This window comes from Scyliorhinus torazame, chromosome 3 (genome assembly GCF_047496885.1).
Source record: "Scyliorhinus torazame isolate Kashiwa2021f chromosome 3, sScyTor2.1, whole genome shotgun sequence".
NCBI lineage: Eukaryota > Metazoa > Chordata > Chondrichthyes > Carcharhiniformes > Scyliorhinidae > Scyliorhinus > Scyliorhinus torazame.
Window position 1 is genome coordinate 281,506,218 of NC_092709.1, and position 23,594 is coordinate 281,529,811.

At 47.1% G+C, this 23,594-nt stretch overlaps 1 protein-coding gene across 1 annotated transcript in view; it reads left to right on the forward strand.

Moving 5' to 3' along the window:
• The window catches only part of LOC140409143 (A disintegrin and metalloproteinase with thrombospondin motifs 12-like), a 951,810-nt gene that overhangs the window by 460,195 nt on the left and 468,021 nt on the right, over nucleotides 1-23,594 (forward strand). The window contains exon 11 of the mRNA XM_072497322.1: nucleotides 12,159-12,304. Within this exon, the coding sequence (XP_072353423.1) occupies nucleotides 12,159-12,304 (146 nt within the window). The remainder of the gene's footprint in view (nucleotides 1-12,158; nucleotides 12,305-23,594) is intronic.

Consider the following 23,594-nt stretch of genomic DNA (forward strand, 5'->3'; position numbering starts at 1 on the left):
GAGTGGAGGGAGGCTGCAAGTCAGGTTTTATGGAGTTCCTGATATGCCGGGCAACTGAGCATGACTTGTTTGATGTCTCCATCGATTCCAGGCCACCAAATGTAGCTTTGAGCCAGCATCTTTTTTGAAGCCACTGTGTAGATTTTGCAGGATCAGTTCTTGGCCCGGTGGAGGGATGACCACCCGAGCTCCCCACAGGAGGATGTCATCTTCGACACTCAGTTCCTGCTGCTTTTGGACATCGGGCTGCTGGGGGCTCTCCTGTAATCCGCCATGCAACAACATGTGGTGGAGCTTCGCCAATTTGGGGTCCTTCTGCATTATGCACGTATCTGTACGGCTGTCACCGGCAGAGTGCCAAAAAGATTAACATCGCTACACTTCGTATGCCAATAGTGGAGACAGGGGACTCTCAGGCTGTGGGGGACGACTGAGGGCGTCAGCATGTGCTATCTGGGCCACTGGGTGATGCTGAAAAGTACATTCATATGCTGCTAGCCCAGTGCTGAATTTGGGCCGAGATTATGGGGGGAATCCCCTTGTCCTCCTTAAAGAGTCCCAGCAGAGGCTTGAATGAAATGAAATGAAAATGAAAATCGCTTATTGTCACAAGTAGGCTTCAAATGAAGTTACTGTGAAAAGCCCCTCCTCGCCACATTCCGGCGCCTGTTCGGGGAGGCTGTTACGGGAATTGAACGGTGCTGCTGGCTTGCCTCGGTCTGCTTTCAAAGACAGCGATTTAGCCATGTGCTAAACAGCCCCAGTGATTCAGTGATTATGAAGAGGGGTCGCCCACAAACATACTGATGAAATGTTTTACAGCAAACACCACCTCCAAACCTCCCTTTTCTATCTGGGCCTAGCGGCAGTCCATCAGTTCCAGAGTTCTGGATGCAAATGCTATCGGGTGCTTTGTGTCATTGTCCCATCTATGGTTCAGCACCACCCCAATTCCATAGGGCGAGGTGCTGCAAGTGAGGACGAGGAGCAGCTGGAATTGGTCAAAATGGGTGAGTAGTTGGCAGGATGACAATTGCCTCTTCACAACAGCGAATGCCTTTTCCTGTGGAGTACCCCAGACCCACTTTTGTTTTTTCATTAACAAGATGTGCAGGGGTGCCAACAGATTGGCCAAGTTTGGAAGGAATTTTCTACAGTAATTTACAAGGCCCAACGATGAGTTCTGCGGCATTTCTTGGAGTCAGGACCCTTTTATGGTCTGAACCTTCTCCTCCACAGACCGCCTTTATCCACTATACCTGAAGTATGTCACAGCTTTTGCTCTAAAAATGCATTTGCTTCTTTTCAGGCCAGCGCCAACCTGGGGTTGAATCATCTGAGAACCTCCTCTAAGTTTTCCATGTGCTCCTTGTCGGTTGTCCCCATATTGAACAGATCATCCAAATACACTGCTACCTTTGGGAGTCCTAAGGGCAGCACGGTGGCGCAGTGGGTTAGCCCTGCTGCCTCATGATGCCAAGGCCCCAGGTTCGATCCTGGCCTGGGTCACTGTCCGTGTGGAGTTTGCACATTCACCCCGTGTTTGCGTGGGTTTCGCCCCCACAACCCAAAGATGTGAAGGGTAGGTGGATTGGCCACGCTAAATTGTCCCTTAATTGGAAAAAATGAATTGGGTACTCTAAATTTTTTTTTAAAAAATAATAATAAATAAACCTTTGGGAGTTCCTGAAGTATGCCTTCCATCCTTTGGAAGATTTCAGGAGCTGGAGGCGAGTGAACTTGAATAATCCCCTGAGGGTTTTCACAGTTGCATTCTTTCACGATGTGGAGTCTAGTTTCAGCTGAAGTTATGGGTGGCTCATATCAAGTTTTGGAAAGGAGCATCCTCCAGCCAATTTTGCATATACGCCCTCTACCCTAGGCATGGCCTTCTTCTGCACTGTAAATTCTATGATTCTATAGAAGGATCTATTTACCTTAACATAAAGTCTGCCCACGGCAGTAACTATTTACATTTACAGTATCATTGGGACAACCAACATGGCTGTCCTTCCTTGGGTTGGCCTTTATGCATGATCGAACGAACCCCTGCTGAGTGGGCCACCACCCACTATCAGGGAAGCTGGTAGAATAATAATCTTTATTAGTGCACAAATAGGCTTACATTACACTGCAATGAAGTTACTATGAAAATTCCACGAACCCCATGGGGAGATAGTTATGGTTTCTTCATGGGCCTTGCAGGGGTTATTACATGATCCCTTCCCCCTAACCAGCCCACACCGCCCAAATCTCTAACTTCATAAATTTTGGATGGTCTGGAGGCTTGGCAATTCTTCCCGATCTCCCCCTGTCACAATTGGAGAAGTGGTAGCTTTAGCCGCTTTAGGTTAACTTTGCCGGGTTGGTGTTGAAATTGCAGTACTCGGTGTTTCTGGTACTTCTCATCTCCATTTGGTTCACCTTTTACGCTCCTTCGAGCTGTGTTTGTCAGCAACTCGTCTGCTTTTCTGGACACTGTGGGTTTATCCTGTTCCTTCTGAGAGAATGTTCACTCCGGTCATTCCTAGAGTGGACTTGGCTTTTCCTTTTCTGTGAGGTCTGTCATGTTCTTGCTGGACGGTGATGTTTCAAAAATGGAACCTTCATTTCCACTGTCATAAACTCCCATCATTTCATTTATAACAACTCAGTGGTTCTCATTAGGTTTGAAACATCTGGTGCTTTTTCTTCTTGTTCCTTGAGCTTCGGCATCTGATTTGCAATGTCTGAGTCTATTTCTAGGGCGGTGTAGTGGCACAGTGGTTAGCACTGCTGCCTCACTGCACCAGGGACCTGGGTTCGATTCTAACCTCAGGTAACTGAGGTTAGAATCTGTGTGGAGTTTGCACATTCTCCCCATGTCTGTGTGGGTTTCCTCCGGGTGCACCGGTCTTCTCCCACAGAACAAACATGTGCAAGCTAGGCGGATTGGCCACGCTAAATTGCCCGTAAGTGTCCAAAAGTTAGATGGATTTATGTGGTTACGGGAATAGGCCGGGGGATTGAACCTAGGTATGGTGCTCTTTTGCAGGGTTTGTGCAGATTCAATGGACCAAATGGCCTCCTTCTGCACTGTAGGGATTCTGTGATTCTGTCTTTTCTTTCTCTGTCAGCAGCGGATCTTTGTACATGGCCTTCACTTTAGATCCACTGTTGGCCAGGTCCCTCTCCAGCGAAGTCTTAACTTGTTTCAGATTTGTGTTGTGCTCCTTATGGCTTCATAATCCATTCGCAGCCTTGAAAGTTTGACAGCTTTTCCTTTCAATGCTTCTTCTTTTCCATTCAGCTGGTCTTCAGCTCTTCAGTCTCTTTCTCATACCTCTTGGCTTCCTCCTGGAATATTGTACAGTGCTGAGTCTTAGCCAACTGGTTCTTCAGTTCGTTCAAAGTGTGATAATAAATTAATTTTGCTTCTCGCCATCATTTTCCAGACGACCAAACTTTGAGTTGAGGGAAGAAGAATAGAGTCCAAACTCTTTGGCCCATGCACTTGATTGTGCTGACATGCTCTGTGACCATCTTGTATTTGCTTGAGCATTGTTCCCTATGGCCTGGAGAATTTTGGCTCCCTGACCTGAGGTCTTCTGTCTCCCTCATTCTGGGGTATTTTGTTGTCCTCTTGGAGTTTAAAATATTGTCAAAGGCTTATAATATCTTATCAAATATGGTTGAGGATTCATCTGTACCTTGGTTTACGATTATTTCATCTGAAAATACAGCAAACTAGTATAAAAATGTATTAACTTGTACTTCTTCTGAGTTCTTACCTGAACTTGATTCACTCCTGTTATCTGAGAATCTTATACTCCAAGACTCCCAGTTTTGGGTCTGGTTTGGCCCTTGCCTTAGCCTTTACTGGTCTGGAAGATTTATTTTCTATCCATGAGTTTTTCTTTTCTTGTAGTTACTATTTCAAATGTCATTGACCTTTTGATAAAGTCAGTGCAGAAAGCGTTCTTTTCAAGATGGTGTCGCAGCAGCTAGTTTTTTCCCCTGCACCGGAAGCGCTTCATTGGGTTCAGTGGGCTCCCGCTATGATCACTTTTATTTACTGTATTTTTTTCTTTGCTCACTCTTCTTGTGATTTGGCTCGGTCTGTTGACTCTGCTTTCACTCAGGTCTGACTTTTCATCTTCATCGTGTATTATTCTTTTGCTGCCTTGCAACCTTTTTTTCTTTTGAATTTTACTCAGCCTTTCCTTTGCTCTGGGTTTGTCCCTTGACTCTGTCTTCTATTAGGCCTGGTATTGGATCTCCTTGAGCCCTGGCAGAGTCTTTCAGCCTACAAGTCTGTTGTTCTTTTTAATCTGCAGCTCTGTGCAGTGCTCTTCCCAGTTACGGTAGCACAGTAGTTAGCACTGTTGCTTCACAGCGCCCGGGTTTGATTCCCGCTTGGGTCACTCACTGCTTTGGTCACTGTTTATGCGGAGTCTGCACGTTCTTCCTGTATCTGTGTGGGTTTCCTCCGGGCGCTCTGGTTTCTTCCCACAAGTCTCGAAAGATGTCCTTGTTAGGTGAATCGGACATTCTAAATTCTCCTTCTGCATATCCGGACAGGCGCCGGAGTTGGTGACTGGGTGATTTTCACAGTAACTTCATTGCAGTGTTAATGTAACCCTACTCGTGACAACAATAAAGATTATTATTATAGTAGGCAGCTTTGTAGATTCTCCAAACAAAAGACACAGATCAGCAAAGGTGCAGTTCACACCATCAATGACTTAATGGAGGCAGCGACAGCCTCCACCTGCCCAGCGAACAGGTTTTATTCCCCAGACAAAAGCATTTAACAGCAGCGAAAGCAGCAGCAGCTCCTTGGGACTCCAGTCTGTGGCAGTGAACTTGCACTAGACAAATCCCTCCAAGTTTGTAATGGAACTCTTCACTTAGATGCTTTCCAACTGTGTATTCAATTTCCTTTCTGGTGATCGCCAACTATGTCTTCAATTTAGGCACATGTCTCTCAGGTCAGGATTCAGTTACTTTATTGCCTCATGCTTTGAGATTCTGGGTTTCTTCCTCTGCTTGTTGGGATTTCAGAGTCTAACCTCCACTGCCACTGTGTTTTAATTTTGTTTGGTGTTTCAGAGAGCTCTGGAGGCTGGTGTTTCAGAGAGCTCTGGAGGCTTGTATGTTTAAATATAAACAGTTTATTGGCAATCCTGAACCATGTGCATTTCCAAGGTCCTGCTCATAGAGCCACATCGAGTCAGCGGGCGGGATCCACATTAAGCGCAATCCGGGTGGCCTGCCACTGTCCGGAGCCGCGATCTTCTGGTCCCGCCATTGTCAACGGGGTTTCCTATTGAATGTGCCTCTCGCCACCGGGAAATCTGCGGCAGGGGTGCACCGTTGGCAGGAACGGAAGCTCGCTATCACCTTCTCAAGGACAATTAGGGATAGGCACCAAATGCTGGCTTAGCCAACAAAGCCCACATCCTATGAAAATGTATTTTTTTAAAAGATCCTGCTGATGAGAACGGCTGGGAGTTTGCTTGGCCCATCATGTCTGTGCCGGCCATCAAACACCTATCTATTCTAATCCTATTTTCCAGCACTTGGTCGGTAGCCTTGTATGCTTTGGCATTTCAAGTCCTCATCTAATTGCTTCTGAAATGTTGTGAGGCTTCCTGCCTCTGCCACCCTTTCAGGCAGTGAGTTACAGATTCCCAGCACCCTCTGGGTGGAAAAGATTTTCCTCACATCTCATTTAAACCTCCTGCTTCTTACCTTAAATCTATGCCCCCTGGTTATTAACTGCTCTACTAAAGGGAAAAGCTTCTTCCTATCTATGTCCCTTAGAATTTTGTACAACTCAATGAGGTTCCCCCTCACCCTTCTCTGCTCTAAGGAAAACAACCCCAACCTACCCAGCCTTTCATCATAGGTGAAACATTCTAGCCCATGCAACAGCTTGGTGAATCTCCTCTGCAGCCTTTCTACTGAAAAGAGCACCCTATGCCTCCACCCTATCCCTGTAACCCAATAACCCCACCAAACGTTTTTGGGCACTAAGGGCAATTTAGCATGACCAGTCCACTTAACCTGCACATCTTTGGACTGTGGGAGGAAACCGGAGCACCCGGAGGAAGCCCACGCAGACACAGGGAGAACGTGCAGCCTCCGCACAGAAAGTGACCCAAGCCGGGGATCGAACGTGGGACCCTGGAGTTGTGAAGCAACAGTTCTACCCACTGTGCTACCGTGCCACCCATACTCCACTCCACACACAGTCTACTGTTGTCTGACTCTACATCATAGCAAGACTGGTATTTTTCCTCATCCCACATTAACCCCAAACTGTGCCATCCTACAAATGTTACTTGCCACTTATCAGCCCAACCCTGAATGTTGCCAGGTCTTGTCATATTTGGGTGCCAGCGACATTATCTGAGGGGTTGCAAATGACCTTATTGTGGAGGGAAGGTCAGTGATGAAGCAGCCGAAGATGGTCAGGCCTAGGTCACTACTCTGAGGAACTCCTGCAGCAGTGTGTTGGGGCTGAGGTTATTGACCTCCAACAACTACACCCATCTTTCTTTGTGCCAGGTAAGACTCCAACCTGGGGTGAGTTTCCCCCCTGATTCCCAATGACTTCATTTTTACTGGTGCTGCCTAATGCCACCTGCAGTCAAATTCTGCCTCAATGTCACTCTCAACTCCATGTGGGGTGAAGTGAGAATGAGCTAAAGGTTACTGTCAAAGTAACAACTCCACATAACTTTCATCTTTCCTCAGCCCGCTCTTGGAAATAAACTTATTACATCTGGATCCAAGTGAATAGTTTCTTTGTTCTTGCCCTTATGACGATTCTGAAATTCATTGTAGTGTAACGAAAATTCACAGGCCAACACTTTGATGCTGAAACATATCATGCAATTTGATTTAAAAGTAACATAAAATAAATGTGCAGACCCTTAGTTGGAAAGGGCCAGAGAATCTCTTATCTCCCTTGGCTTGCTCCCTCTGTGTTTTCAGCTCACAGACAGCGACAGTGAAATTGCCAAATATCTGAAACAGATATTAATGCAGTATTAACCCAAAAGTGCTACAGTAACTAAAGTGTACTGGAAACATAGCTTAATTTTAATGCTTTTCCTCTGATCACTTTTGCATTTCTTTTTCCCTTCCAATATTTCTCATTTTTAATACAAAAGTATATATTTAACTAATTAACATATATACTGATCCAATATTTCCTAACCTTACCCTAGAAATACTTTAAAAACAGATATCTACCTGGTTTTGTTATTTCCTTCTAGTTTCCAATTTACATTTTGAGTTTATTTTTATCATTGTTGGCCTTCAGAGTTACAGTTCTTATCAAGTCAGCTCATCTTACCCCTCACATTTGATCCTTCATTCCGCACCTTTGCCCAATCATACATCTTGCGAATCGATCTCTGATCTTTCTATCTCCTAATGGTTGGAATGAAAGATTCTCATCTTTGTTTACAAATCAATCTCCCTATTCTGTAATGCCTCCTGTAGCCCTACATGCTTTCAACTCTGACTTCCTTTGTATAGTTTCCAGCTACTTGGAGGCACACTCTGGAACCTTTGCACTAATTCTTTGCAGGGATCAGTGTCAGGTCTTACTGTTTGTGATTCATATCAATGACTTCGACATGAATGCAGGAGGGTCGATCAGTAAGATCGCGGATGGTACGATAATTGGTGGGTGGTAAATAGTGAGGAGGGTAGCCTTAGATTACAGGAGGATATAGACGGGCTGGTCAGATGGGTTGATCAGTGGCAAATGGAATTCAATCCGGATAAGTGTGAAGTGTTGCACTTTGACAAGACATGATAAATGGCAAGACCCTGGGAAGCACCGAGGACCAGAGGGATCTTGGTGTGTCTTAAGGTAGCAGAGGAGGTGGATACAGTGGTTAATTGGCATATGGTTTATTAGCCGAGGCATAGAGTTTAAGAGCAGGGAGGCTGGAATTGTATAAAATATTGGTTAGGCCACAGCTAGAGTATTGTGTTCCATTCTGGAATCCAAATTATAGGAGGGATGCGATAGCACTAAAAGGGTGCAGGGGAGATTTGCCAGGAAGTTTCCTGGGCTGCAAAGTTTTAGTTATGAAGAGAGATTGGACAGACTGGTGTTGTTTTCTTGGAGCAGAAGAGACTGAGGGGGGACATGCTTGAAATGTTTTAAATTATGAGGGGCATAGATAGAGTAGACAGGGAGAAAATGATCCTCTTGGTGGAGGGATTCCTGACCAGGGAGAATAAATTTAAGGTAAGGGAAGAAGGTTCAGAGGGGATATGAGGAAAATATTTTTCACCCGAAGGATTGAACTGGAACTCACTGCCTGAAAGGGTGATGGAGGCAGAAACCCTCATAACATTTAAGAAATATTTAGATTTGTACTGGCGATACTAAGGCACACAAGGCTATGGGCCAAGTGCTGGAGAATGGGATTAGATTAGATGGTTGTTTTTGTCTGGTGCAGACACAATGGACCGAAGGACGTTTTCTGTACTGTAGAACACTATGATTCTATGATGTAACATACATGGGTAGAGATGTGTTCTGCGACTCCTTGATTCTTGCAAGTTTGATTGCAAATATGGATGTGCACCCTTCCTAGGTTCCTCCCCAACCCCCAACACTGGACAATGCTCACTCATCATTGCTGAGCACTGAAGGTCATTAAACATTTTCTGGCAGTGGATACACATGTACCGGAACAGGTCATGCCCGCTGTCCTCAGCTGCCAACTCTGCCCCAGCCTTCTTGCTGAGATGTGGTGGCCTGGTATGAGGATGACCCTTCTGGCTGTCGCCACCTCCACCAGAGCACACGTATACTCGTCCAGGAAATGAGGGCTTGTTGCCCACCTGAAGTGTCTTTCTGCTGCAGCTGTCAAGATGGAGACCTCCCTATGCCTCCTCTGTCTTCAGCGGCCTTTGGCAGCCATCTTTAAACTTCAATCAGGGTCACCTTTGGACCCGGCACCCACCAGCGGCCAATCCCACTGGCTCTTTCTGAACCTGTTTAATCTGGACATAATGGGCGGGATTCTCCGACCCCCCGCCGGGCCGGAGAATCGCCGGGGGGCGCCGTGAATCCCGGCCTGCCGCCCCGATGCCGGCTGCCGGATTCTCTGGCGCCGGTTTTTGGGCGGGGGCAGGAATCGTGTTGCGCCGGTCGGAGGCCGTTGGCAATTCTCCGGTCTGCGATGGGCCGAGTGACCGCCCGTTTTCGGCCAGTCCCGCCGGTGTAATCAAACAAGGTCCTTACCGGCGGGATCTGGCTCTGCGGGTGGCCTGCGGAGTCCTCGGGGAAGGGGGGGTGGGGGGGATCTGGTCCCGGGGGGGGGCCCCACGGTGGCGTGCTCCGCGATCGGGGCCCACTGATCTGCGGGCGGGCCTGTGCCATGGGGGCACTCTTACCCTCCGCACCGGCCGCTGTCACGGTCCGCCATGGCCGGTGCGGAGAAGAACATCCCTGCGCTGGGATCACGCCAGAACACGCTGGCGCTCCCGCGCCTGTGCCAACTGGAGGATTCCGCACCTTCTGGGCGGCCCGACGCTGGAGTGGTTCACGCCACTCTTTGGCGCCGGTACGGCCCGCCCGCCGGATTCCGGAGAATCCCGCCCAGAATCGTGTTCATTACTTGATCTCGGGCAGGACCGAGAAACATAGCTGCTTCCGGTCCCAGCAGCCGGGCATGCATGCCACTCGTAAAATTCAAGCCTGAGATCGCTCTGCATCTCACAGCTCTGCATTCTCTCACCATTTAGGTAATAAACCTTTTAAGCTTTCCAACCAAAATGCACAATTTCACACTTGCCATATTATACTCACTTGCCAAGTCTCGGCCCACTCATTTGGCACGGTGGCACAGTGGTTAGCACTGCTGCCTCACAGCTCCAGGAATCCAGGTTCGATTCCGACCTCCGGTGACTGTCTGCGTGGAGTTTGCACATTTTCCCCCGGGTCTGCATGGGTTTCCTCCAGGTGCTCCGGTTTCCTCCCACAGTCCAGAGATGTGCAGGTTAGGTGGATTGGCCACGCTAAACTGTCCCTTCAAGTCCAATGGTTGGGTGGATTTGCAGAGATAGTGTGGGGGATTGGGCCTAGGTAGGGTGCTCTTTCAGAAGGTCGGTGCAGACTTGATGGGTTGACTAGCTGGCTTCTGCACTGTATGGATTGTTTGAGTTAACCTATCTCCATCTCTTTGTTGCTTACTGGTATCTTTTTCACATCTTACTACCCTACCTATCTTTGTATCATCAGCAAATTTAGCAATCAAACTGTTATCCAAATAATTTACATAAATTGTAAAGAGTGGAGGACCCAGCACTGATCCCTGTGACACACCACTCGTCACATTTTGTCAACCAGAAAAACATTCATTTATGCCAATTCTGTTTCCTGTTAGCTAGCCAATCTATTATCCATGCCAATATGTTGCCCTCCATGCCATGAGCTTTTATTTTCCACAATAACTGTTGCTTTGACACTTTATCAATGTTTTCTGGAAATCTAAGTATAGTACATCCATTGGTTCTCCTTTAGCCACAGCATTTGTTACTTCTTCGAAGATCTCCAAATAATTTAAAGAAAATTAATTTACAGGATGTTGGCGTCGCTGGCTAGGCCAGCATTTATTGCCCATCCCTTGTTGCCCTTCAGTAGGTAGTGTTGAGTTGCCTTCTTGAACTGCTGCAGTCCTTAAATTGTAGGTACACCCACTATGCTGTTAGGGAGGGAGTTCTCGAATGTTGCCCCAGTGGCAGTGAAGGAACAGAGACAAGTCAGGCATGGCATGGAACACTGAATTCCATCCTGCTTTATGAACACAGAGGGACTGCAAAAGTCATGCAATCCAGCTCCGACGAGAGAACAGGGTCCCAAACAGAGAATCCTGGCCATAGGCTGGGATTTTCCATTGCGCCTCAGCCCTGCTACTGGTGCCAGCGAGGACGGAGAATTTGGCGCTGAGCCAAATATCCCATTCACTGCAACGCGACCGGAGTATCCCGCTTCCATGAACAGATGGAAAATCCCGCCCGTAGTCTCTCCAACCGAGAATCTATCCCAATACATTTTGAGGTAGACTCTGTTTGAAGATGTCTCCCGCAGCTGACATGGAACATAACATCTTCATTTGAAATTAACACCAGCCTATCAATACTGTTGGCAAGTTATGTCGGACATAAAATTATTTCAATTTGGAATCAGGGGCGAGATTGCCGGGTCGGAGAATCGCCGGGGGCTGGCGTGAATCCCGCCCATGCCGGTTGCCGAATTCTCCGGCACTGGATATTCAGCGGGGGCGGGAATCGCGCCAGTTGGCGGGCCTTCCCACGCGATTCTCCGGCCCGGATGGGCCAAAGTCCCGCTGCTAAAATGCTTGTCCCGCCGGCGTAGATTAAACCACCTACCTTACCGGCGGGACAAGGCGGCGCGGGCGGGCTCCGGGGTCCTGGGGCCGGGGGGGTGCCCCCACGATGGCCTGGCCCGTGATCGGGGCCCACCGATCCGCGGGTGGGCCTGTGCCGTGGGGGCACTCTTTCCATTCCACCTTCACCACGGTCTCCACCATGGCGGAGGCGGAAGAGACTCCCTCCACTGCGCATGCGCGGGAATGCCGTCAGCGGCCGCTAACGCTCCCGCTCATGCGCCGCCCAGAGATGTCATTTCCGCGCCAGCTGGCGGGGCACCAAAGGCCTTTTCCGCCAGCTGGCGGGGCGGAAATTCGTCCGGCGCGGGCCTAGCCCCTTAAGGTTGGGGCTCGGCCCCCAAAGATGTGGAGCATTCCGCACCTTTGGGGCGGCGCGATGCCCGACTGATTTGCGCCGTTTTGGGCGCCGATCGGCGGACATCGCGCCGATACCGGAGAATTTCGCCCCAGATCTTGAGTTTATGTGATTGTACAGTGTTGGGACAAATTGTTTATGATAGCGAGTCTGTTTTATATCTCTCCCAATTTTTATTTCCATTGGAGTCTGACAAATCGCTGTCATGTATGTCAAAATCTTCAACCCCCACAATGTCTGGACCTTTCTATCCATTTTTAGAATTTTCTAGAAAAAAATGTCAGTATCTAATTCCGTGCACTCTCCTGGTTCTATGAATTAGTCCAGTCCAGTTATTTGCCTGGTGTAACAAGGCAAATCATTTTGTGTTTCAGTGGTGTTTTAATGGTGAGTGTGTGGCAGTTGGAAATCGTCCAGAAGCTGTGAATGGAGGATGGGACACCTGGAGTTCCTGGTCACATTGTACGCGCACATGTGGCGCAGGAGTTCAAGCAGCGGAAAGGCATTGCAGCAATCCAGTGTGAGTATGTGGCATAATTGGGGAACAAATGTATTAACATTGGATATTATTTAAAACGTTTCACTTGATCAGTTTCTGAGAATACAAATAAAGTTAAGATAGAAAAAAGATATGAGAAAATACAAAGGGATGCTCTAGCCTATTTCTTGACCTGAAATAGCTGGCCAAATGGGAGGGGCCCCTGGAAGGACCCCACTCCCATCAGCGAGTTTAACATGGTGACGACATAGGCCCTCACATCCGACCCCTCCAGCCCCTCCGGGAGGCCCAGGATCCGCAGATTCTTCCGCCTCGACCGATTCTCCAACTCCTCGAACCGTTCCTGCCATTTCTTGTGGAGCACCTCCACCTTTACCGCTAGGCCCAAGATCTCGTCCTCGTTATCTGAGATCTTTTGTCGGACCTCGCGGATCGCCACCCCCTGGGCTGTCTGGGTCTCCAGCAGCTTATCAATAGAAGCCTTCATTGGCTCCAGCTGGTCCGCTTTGAGCTCCCTGAAGCAGCTCTGAATAACCTCCTGCGGCACCTGCGCCCCTGCCTGCCGCCATCTTGCACTTCTTCCCTCACACCTTTGGGTTCACCACCACTTTTTTAGTTGCCCCGCTCCTGGTCCAAGCCATGCACTGTCGGGGGAATGTTGAAGTCTTCTTCCCACACCGGGAAATGTCGATACAATTCCATTGGGGGCCCTGAAAAGAGCCCAAAAGTCCGTTCTAAGCGGGAGCTGCTGAACGTGCGACTTAGCTCTGCATAGCCGCAACCGGAAGTCGGGGCATCATTATCTAGTTAAAGAATGTATGAGTGATCCATTGAGCTGCATAGTGATATTGTCATCAGCTCCTCCTCTGTTTCACTTTTGGAGTTGTCAATCTCTTCCACATCAGAGTTGCTATCATCGTATTCCTCATTGATGTCTTCCCATTCTTCCCACTTCTTCCAGTGGGCAGGAGATACAGAAGTCTGAGAACACGCACGAACAGACTCAAAAACAGCTTCTTCCCCACTGTTACCAGACTCCTAAACAACCCTCTTATGGACTGACCTCATTAACACTACACCTTGTATGCTTCATCCGATGCAGTTGCTTATGTAGTTACATTGTGTACCTTGTGTTGCCCTATTATGTATTTTCTTTTCTTCCCTTTTCTTCCCATGTACTTAATGATCTGTTGAGCTGCTCGTAGAAAAATACTTTTCACTGTACCTCGGTACACGTGACAATAAACAAATCCAATCCATTCATCCTCAGTGTCCTCAAGGATCTCCGCTGTTTCACTCTCAGGGTCGTCAATCTCTTCAATATCAGAGTTGCTGTCATCGTCTGCATCATCAGTGTCTTCCCACTCATCCTCAATGTCCCCGATAATCTGGGAGTCGACTACAGGAATCATTTCAAAGGCCTGGAATGAGTTACCAAGTACCTCTGGAGCAAGCTTCTCTAATATTGGGACGATATCTTCTGTTTCAAGCTTAGTCAGTGGCTAGTTCTCCGTGGTACCACCAGCTTCGATTGCAGTTTTCATTTTTGAGTGTACCATCTCCGAGCTCCCACTCTTCTCAGTGTCCAGCACCATCTGGGCGTCCCCCGTGACCACCTCGTCATTGCGCCCAAACTACCGAAGTAGCACTTCTTGAGCTTTTCATTGAACCCATCTTTGCTCCTGCGAAAAAGATCTACAAGCAGTTCATACTGTCCTTCATCTGCCTCACCTTCCACGCCATTGCTTTCTGCATCTTCAAAATCTTTAAACATATATTCATAGTAGTCATCATTGGATTCAGCATCGTCTGCAATCATTTCTCCTGTAAAATATAACACTGCACACAGAATTGTGTGTTCACGCAGTAGGCCGCCAAGTTCAAAGTCAGCCTTGAGTTTGGCTGCCAAACTTTGGTTGAACATTCCACTCTGTGGAACTTCAGGAGGACTGAAGAAATTAAAGAACGATTAATTTGGTACTGTATTTGTGACCGTTCTGCGGGCGTTTCGATCTTTCAGGTTCAGATTTAATTGCTTTCACCGTAACATTTTTACCCTCCCTCCAGTCAATCTTGCAGCCTGTGCAGCCCATGGTTTCTGGTTCATCACAGAATGATTTAAGCGGCCGCGAATCCAACTGATATACTTTTGTGATCACCTCATTTGTAAAATACTCATTGGGGCTCAAACCTAAACTCCAGAGAGAAGCTCCACGGCTTCTCATTCTCTGTCCAGTTAACTTTCACATCTTGTAGATTCTTTAATATGGGTTTGTCATGCTGCTGTATCATGCCACTGAGCACATACACGTTCTTGAAGACTGTTTCCCAGAATTGCGGAATGCTCGCTGGCTGTTCCGTCTCTTTGAGGAAGGATGTGGTGGCATTGGAGGCAGTTCAGAGGAGGTTCACCAGATTGATTCCGGGGATGAAGGGTTGACGTATGAGGAATGATTAAACAGTTTGGGTATATATTCGCTGGAGTTCAGCAGGATGAGAGGGGATATGATTGAGGTATATAAAATACTAAAAGGGATTGATGAAGTAAACATAAATCAAATGTTCCCCCTTGTGGGGTCATCTAGAATGAGAGGTCACAGATATAGTTTGAGAGGTGGTAGATTTAGAACTGTAATGAGGAGGAACTACTTCTCGCTGTCCCATAGTGCGGTGGAGTCATTAAATGGTTTCAAGAATGAGATAGATATATTTCTGATAATACAATGGGTTAAAGGGATATGGGGAACAGACAGCGAGGTGGATTTGAGACCAGGAAGAGATCAGCCATGATCTGATTGAATGGTGGAGCAGGCTCGACGGGCTGAATTGCCTACTTCAGCTCCTAATTCCTATGTTCCTACTTTAACTGTAAAACTTATAAGTGGTCCCTCACCTTGTCCCCATGGGCTACTGGGAAAAGACATTGACGTTTTGATGCACCAGGAGTGCTATTTTCCCGGCAGATTAGTATCCATGGTTCCTGATGTGATCGATGTCTCTTCGATGGGGGCAGTAGCATCCAAACAGGAAATGCCTGCCAGAACAAAACAAGGAAGGCACATCATGATATTATTCAACATAAAACACTGATTTGACACCAGTGGTACCATTTGGACCATAACACTCCAACCAATACCCTTTCTCAATTTTGCAGAACTGAATATACAGAGAGATACAGGAAGAATCCTCCGCCAATGCTTCTCAAAAGGACAATGAACGATTTTTAGGTTATTTGCTGGATATTTTATATTCATGGGGCATAATTGATGCTCGCAAGGCCATTGCTTGTTGCCCATCCCTAATTTTCCTTTTGGGAATAAGGTAATGAGCCGCATCTTAAAACTCTGCAGCCTGCATGGTATAAGTACACTCACAGTGCTGTTGGAGAGGGATTTCCAGGATTTTGACTGAGCAATAGGTGAGGAACAGCAGTAAGGTTCCAAGTCAACGTGATGTTTAGATCAGAAGGGAACTTGCAGGTCATGGTAGGGTGGGGGGCATTTTATAAAAGTGTCGGGGTCTTGCCTTCTGGCTGGAGAGCTGACAAGAGACCCCTGTTCCTTATTCGGGAAGGTCCACCAGTACTACTTGTTTCCCAGGGACTTAAGTGGCCAATGATGGACCTATCCCAAATCAAGTACCAGAGGGGCATAAACTCTGCCAATTGGAGGCCGGCAGCTCTTTTATTCACCAGCGTCACCAGGGAGGTTGCCGCAGGAACAACAACCATCAGCAGCCCAAGATCGAGGAGCGGCCCAGGCCAAAAGTAGGTCCTGGTGGGAGGGATTTCTTGGGGTGAGGGTCATGTGAGAAAGGGTCAGCAGCAAGGGAAGTGGGTGGCTGTCCACTACCACCCCACTGTCAATTCCGGGTCTCTCGATGAGGAACTGAGTGCCTTTGAACAAAGGTTAATGTCAGCGGTAATGGGATGAGGCACTTGAGTTGTTACTAATTGGCCACTTAAGAGCCTCACTGAATGGCAGGGCAGGAAGATCCGACCATGGGGCCACCCTCCCGCCAGATTAAATGCCCTCTGTCAGGAAACAGGCCACAGAAGAGGCCATAAAGTTCTCCCTGATGTTTTCATGGGCCAACTTCCCTTGGTCTTAGAAGCAATTAAGGTCACAGTTTGGGAGGTGCTGTCTCCGAAGCCTTGGTGATTAATTACATTGCAGCCAAGATGCTGATTGATTTCTGTTTGCCCTTGTGATTGTAATAGTATTTGTTGATTTTTAGAATTATTTGAAGTTGCTATGGTCTACAGTGAGTAATGTGACACACTGAAACACTCTGACGGAACTTTTGCACATTCACTTGCTCAGCATCAACTTTGACCCCCTTGGACTGCAGCATGGAAGTGAGAATGAGCAGAATGGGAAAATCTGCTAGAAAAGGGGAGGAAGAGGAAGGGGGCAAGAGTTGATAGAAAAAAGCCCTACCCGTCTATGATGTCCAGTGAGCACGTCTCTCGCAGGAGTGCAGAACAAAGGGCAGAATTTAAAATAGGCGAGGGCCATACTGACAACCCTATAATGCATCTTTTTGGGAAGGTCAGCTGCATTAACTGGCAATCAGGCATTTAACTGGACAGCTGATGGCATTCCCACAGAGCAGGAGTACCGCCTGCCCAGAGCTACTGGCCATCCAGAGGCCAGCAACTATTCATTGTTCTCAGTGCCACCAGCGTGGGGAGTGGGGGAGCGGGTGAGGATAATGTTGCCGATAATGCAGCCATCCAACTCTTCAGATACTGAAGCAGTCTGCCCCCATCTGCAGCAAGACCTAAACAATGCTCAGGCTTGGGCTGATAAGTGGCAAACAACATGTGCGTCACATAAGTGCCAGACAGTGACCATACCCAACAAGAGGGAATCTAACCATTTCCTCTTCACATTCAATCGCATTATCATCACTGAATCCCCGACTTGCAATCCACTGAGGGATACCATTGACCAAAAACTGAATTGGACGATCCATTTAAATACTGTGGCTACAAGAGCAGTTCAGTGGCTGGGAACTTTGCGACGAGTGACTCACCTTCTGGTCCCCTAAAGCCTGTCCACTACCTACAAGGCATAAGTTAGGAATGTGATGGAACACTTTCCATTTGCCTGGATGAATGCAGCTCCAACAACTCGCAAGAATCTCAACAGAATCCAGGACAAAGCAATCCACTTGATTGCTGCTCCTTCCACTGTAGCCACTTAAAATGGCCAACTCCCGATGCAAAATGGCGAATGGCAAAGGCTGATGGGAAGGTCAGCCAACAAGACAAAAAACAGCAGCTGCCGGTTGGCTGTGTATTTACCTCTGGAAAGGCCAGACAATATCGATACCAGCAACCATCAGCATAACAAAACAACAGCCATCTGCATACTAATGAGCAATCCCCGGGAACAATAAGCAACATTTAGACACACAAAGCAAAACCAGACTCTTCGGCGCCAGCAGGAGCCTACACAAAAGGAGGTGAACGCGCACCTCAAGACCGCCCATCGATCAGGGAACCGCTCCAGCATTGGAGAAAATCGAACCAAGCGATTGGGACAAAGTCCAATCACTTGGGACCAGGTACAGGGTTCGCCCCGAAAGGCGGGAAGCCCCTGGGGACTATAAGAATTGAGCCCCAAGTTCAAATCGCTCTCTTCTTCTTCACCTCTCCGCTCTCTTCACACTCTTCTTCCTGCCCGGGTCACCCAGCAACAATGAACCAACATTGACCGTGACCGGAGCAGTGAAGATCAAAATCGTAAGTCTTAATTCAACGCTCGCTACGAGATAGGCGATCCTAGCTATCAATCAGTACCAACTTCGAATCCCGCAGGCTCAGAACCCGAACGAAAGGCCATTTGTTTCCCTGACCTGGTGGGCCAGTTCCAAGTTAAGTATAGGCCTGTTAGTTCTAGACATAGAATTTGTGCATGAGTAGTGATTACTGTGTATAATAAATGTGCTTTGATTTAAATCTTACTTATCGGTGTATTGGATTATTGATCATTACTCGGACTTGAATCTCGTGGCGGTATCATAAAGATACCTGGCGACTCGAGAGCAAAGTAATAAAACAGAGCAATTGAACTAAGGCAAAGTTAGCAACACCACAACACTCACTCCCTCCACCACCAACAACCAGTGGAAGCCGTGTATTACAGCTACAAGATGCAAGGCAACAACTCACCAAGGCGCCTTTGACAGAACGTTCCAGTCCTTTACCACTGGGAAGGACAAGGGCAGCAGATACATGGGAACAGCAATTCCTGCAAGTCCCCCTCCAGGCTTCTCACCATCCTGACTTGGAACTTCAACACCGTTCCTTCACTGCTACTGGTTCAAAATCCTGGAACTCCCTTCCCAACAGCACTGTGGGTGTGCCTACATCATGCAGACTGCACTGTTCAACATGGTGGCTCACCCCACCTCCACCAGGACAATCAGGAATGGTCAATAATAAAATGCTGGATTATCCAGTGGCACCCACGTCCGGTGAACACATTTAAAAAGGGTCTCTGAGAGGCCCAGGATTGCCAGGTATGGATTCATAGGGGGACGGTGGATCAGCAGCAAGGGCAGGGGTGGTTCTCAGCAGTGTTTCCCCCATTCCCCCCCACCACCATCTCTGATGGCTGACCCCTTGATCAAGCACTGAATATATGTTTTAGGTTTCCCGCTTGGCGAACCCTCCACCAGCCAATGGATAAATACCAGTGGGGGCAGGATGAAGCCCTCAATTGGGCTTTAATTTCACCATGGCATCAATTAGTAGCAGAGCAGGAACGCCATCCATGTGTCTTGCTGTGCTAGATTTAATCGGGGCTGAGGCAGGAAGGTGGCAGGTATTTGTCAAAGGGGAGGGCATTAAATTCTGCTCTATGTGTAGTAGGCCATTTGGCCTCTTGATCCTGCTCCACCATTTGAATAAGATCGTGGTTAATCTGATAGTAACCTCAAATCTGCATCCTGTCATGTGAGTGTCCCTTTAAGAAAGATTTTTGACTTACCACATGGCTTCAGTGATGTCATTTTGTGGGTGGAGCTGAGCTGTGGCTGAAAGGTTTTGTTTTGGTTTGGCTCTCATATTTGACTGCTGTGGACTCAGACAGGAGAAAGAAGTGTTTTGGCCTGTCTCTCTCTTCAGTTTCATTTTATATATCTGTTCCAGTAAAAATCACCTTAGTGGTGGCTTTTAAGATATAGTTTGCTTTCCGGAAGGGTTTATACCTGCTGGTGAGATGAGGTCAGAATCTCAGGAAAAGCCAGTCTTATTCAAGTGAGAATGCAGAGTGCTGGGCCACACCCTTGAAAAGGGTTTTTTGATTTATGGGATTTGTTTTTGAATTGCAACAGTTAAGGGGGAATTCATTGACTGTTATACATAGATTACTGTAGCTGTGGCATGCCTTTATATTTGTAATTTATGGAAAAAAAAGCATTGCTGTTTGTTTGTAAAAATCTTAACTAAGTTCTTTGAATAAAGCTTGTTTGATTAAAGTGTTTGGGAAGACTGTGAATCACACTTCAAGTGAAGGCTCTTGTGCACATCCTAACCAAATTGAACAGAAGTTGTAAGTCAGGTGAACTCCATAATACACTTTGGAGTTTTTAAACCCTGGCCCATAACAATCCCATATAACCTATCACCCCCTTTCTTGCAAAGTATCTATCTAACTCAACCGTTAAATTATTCAAAGATTCTGCTTCCACCACTTTTTCAGCAAGAGAGTTCCAAAGACTCACGACCCTGCAAGTGAAAAGATTTCACCTCATTTCCATTTTAAATGGACGAGTCATTATTTTTAACGTGCCCCATATTTCTAGATTTTTCCCACAAGAGGAAATATCTTCTTCACATCCACACTGTGAAAATTGCTAAGATATCAGACCAGACCCCAGCTTTTTTTTAATTTCTAAAAAATGGTTGTGGATTGGGGAAAGCAAATTTTAGTAAAATAAGGCAGGATCTGGCCAAGGTCGACTGGAAAGAGTTACTTTGGGGGAAATCTACAGAAGACCAGTGGAGGGAAGGGGGGGGGGGGTTCAAAAAGGAAATGGGGAGGGTACAGATCCAACATATTCCCTCTGGGGTAATAGGAAGGAATAACCAGGCCAGAGATCCATGGATAACCAGAGACATTTAGGAGGTGTTGAGAAGGAAAAGAGAGGCTTTCAGCAAGTACAAGGGGGGCAAATGAATGGAGGACTAGTGGAGTACAGAAAGTGCAGGATGGAGCATAAGAAAGCAATTAGGAGAGCAAAGAGGGGATATGAAAAATATATGGCTCGTAAAATCCCAAGATATTCTATAAGTATATCAATGGGAAGAGGATAACCAGGGAAGGAGTCGGGCCCATTAGGGATGAACAGTTAAATCTGTGGGTGGAGCCAGATGACATTGGTAAATAATATATCTGTATTCATATAATTCACATCTGTCTTCACCCAAGAGAATGAGGAGGTAGATATGGAACTCAGGGAGAGAGACTGTGAGGTTCTTGAGCAAATTGTCAATGGGAGTGACAAGGTATTGGAGATGTTGGCAGGCTTAAAAGTGGACAAATCTCCAGGTCCAGATGAATTGTGTTCCAGAATGCTATGAGAAGTGAGGGAGGCGATTGCAGGGGCGCTGAGCCAAATTTTTAATTCCTCTCGGGCCTCAGCGGAGGTGTCAGAGGATTGGAGAACAGCTAATGTGGTTCACTCTTTAAGAAAGTTTGTAGAGATAAGCCAGTGAACTGCAGACCAGTGAGTCTCATGCCAGTGGTCAGGAAACTATTGGAAAAAATTCTGAAGGAAAGAATCTATCTCCACTTGGAGAGGCAAGGTTTGAACAGGAATAGTCAGCATGGCTTTATTAGAGGGAGGTTATGCCTAACACATTTGATTGAAATTTTTGAGCATGTGACCAGGTGTGTAGATAAGGATAGTGTGGTTGGTGTAGTTTATATGGATTTCAGCAAAGCCTTCAACAAGGTCCCATTTGGGCGACTTATAAAGAAGGCAAATGCACATGGGATACAGGATAATTTGATAAGGTGGATTCAAAATTGGCTTAGCTGCAGGAGACAGAAGGTGATGACAGATGGCTGTTTTAGTGACTGGAAGCCAATATCCAGTGGTGTACAACAGGGATCTGTGCTGGGTCCCCTTTTACTTGTAATTTATATAAACGGCATGGACGACTATGTGGCGGGTAGGATTAGTAAGTTTGTGGATGAAACAAAGATTGGCCTGGTGGTTAACAGTGAGGTTGAGTGTCTTGGGTTACTGGAAGATATGGATGGGATGGTCAAATGGGCAGAAACGTAGCAGATGGAATTTAAACCGGAAAGTGTGAGGTGATGCACTTTGGAAGGAGTAATTTAACAAGGAAATATTCAATGAAGGCCCTGACACTGGGAAGTTCCAAGGAACAAAGGGATCTTGGCAAGTTTTTCCATAGAACTCTGAAGGCAGAAGGGCAGGTTCATAGGGTTCATAAAGGCATAAGTGACACTTATCTTTATCAATCAAGGCATAGATTACAAAAGCAGGGAGGTCATGTTGGAGTTGTATAGAACTTTATTGAGAGCACAGCTGGAGTACTGTGTGCAGTTCTGGTCACATTATAGGACGGGTGTGATCACACTTGGGGGAGGGTACAGAAGCGATTCACCAGGATGTTGCCTGGGATGAAACGTTTAAGTTATGAAGAGAAGGTGGAGTGGCTTGGGTTATGCAATATGCAATAGCTTTCTGCCATTGTTTTGTGATGGTCACTAGGATTTAACATCTAATGATAAATTCCAGAAAGTCTGGTGGTGAAGGATAGAACTGGAGCCAATCTTGCCACACTTTTGTGTCCTTTTATTTATATACATACACATCAAAAACATGCATCTCCTACCCAACCAACAAAGTTTCAACTGGTTTTTGTCAGAGCTCAAGTGAATCCCCTGTTCATGCCCACCACCTGTAAATAAGGGCACTGGCGAAGTTGTGCTGGTGGAAAGATGAATGTTGCCTTCCTGAGAGAGTGCAGCAGGTTTGTGCTGCAGTGGACCCATTGACGTTCCCGGAGGTTAGTGCCTTAGTAATCCGAGTCAGTTGGAGGACAGATTGCTGGACTGTTGTGCGACTTTGCAAGCCCCTTTGAAGGCTGGTATTAGCGGAGACAGAGTGTATTGTGTGGCAGCATGCTGAGGTTTAGTAATCTGAGAACTTGCATGGGAGCAGTATGAGCTTCCATGGCAGCAAGCTGGTCCAGCATGATTTCTGTCTGAGCAGCTCTGCTATAATCAGATAACTTTTGCTTCTGCTAATTGGAACCTGTGATGTCAGCTTTCAGAAGCTGCAGTACGGTTCGGTCCAAAAGTGTGGATGGATTTGGCCGCGACTTCCACACTGGAAAGGATGGCCTTCAAGCCCTGATTGAAACCTTGTTCCAAGGCAGAGACATAGGGCGGAATGTTGACCCTGCACTAGCCATCAGTGTGAATGGCGATACAAGCAGGAAATATAGCGGGAATCGCGCTTCCCAGACTGCTGAGGCTCTTAAGGGTCGAAGTGCTTCATTTAGGTGGAGTTAAGAGGGTCAACTTTGGGCAAGTGGTTGTTGTATGACAGGGTAGGGAGTGAGGTTCAGTGGAAAGGTGCTCACAAGCAGGGGCTGGTTTAGCACGGGGCTAAATCGCTGGCTTTGAAAGCAGACCAAGGCAGGCCAGCAGCACGGTTCAATTCCTGTACCAGCCTCCCCAAACAGGTGCTGGAATGTGGCGACTAGAGGCTTTTCACAGTAACTGCATTTGAAGCCTACTTGTGACAGTAAGCGATTTTCGTTTCATTTATTCATTTCACAAAAGCAGCAGAATGCCATCACCTTGAGGTTCCTCTCCAAGTCACCCGCCAGCCTGCCTTGGAAATATATTGCCGTTCCTTTACTGTCGCTGGGGCAAAATCCTGGAACTCCCTCCCCAACAACACTGTGGGTGTGCCTACACCTCAGGGTCTGCAGCAGTTCAAGAAGGTAGCTCACCACCACCTTATGAAGGGCAACCAGGAATGGACAATAAATTAACCAGCAATGCCCACATCCCATAAATGAATTTTAAATAAACATAGGGGAATGCGCATGGGTGGATATCCCACCTTCTGAGAGGGCTGTGGGTTAGGGCATAGTCAGGACTCCTCATTGTTCACTTTGATGTTCTCTTCCTTTCAGTCTTTAATTCTGAGCTGGCAATTCTTTTAATAACGATCGAACAGCAGCAATGTCACCGATGTGACGCTGCAGGCGGCCAGGACCAACTCCCTGCAGAGGAGGGGGACGCAGGGCCCG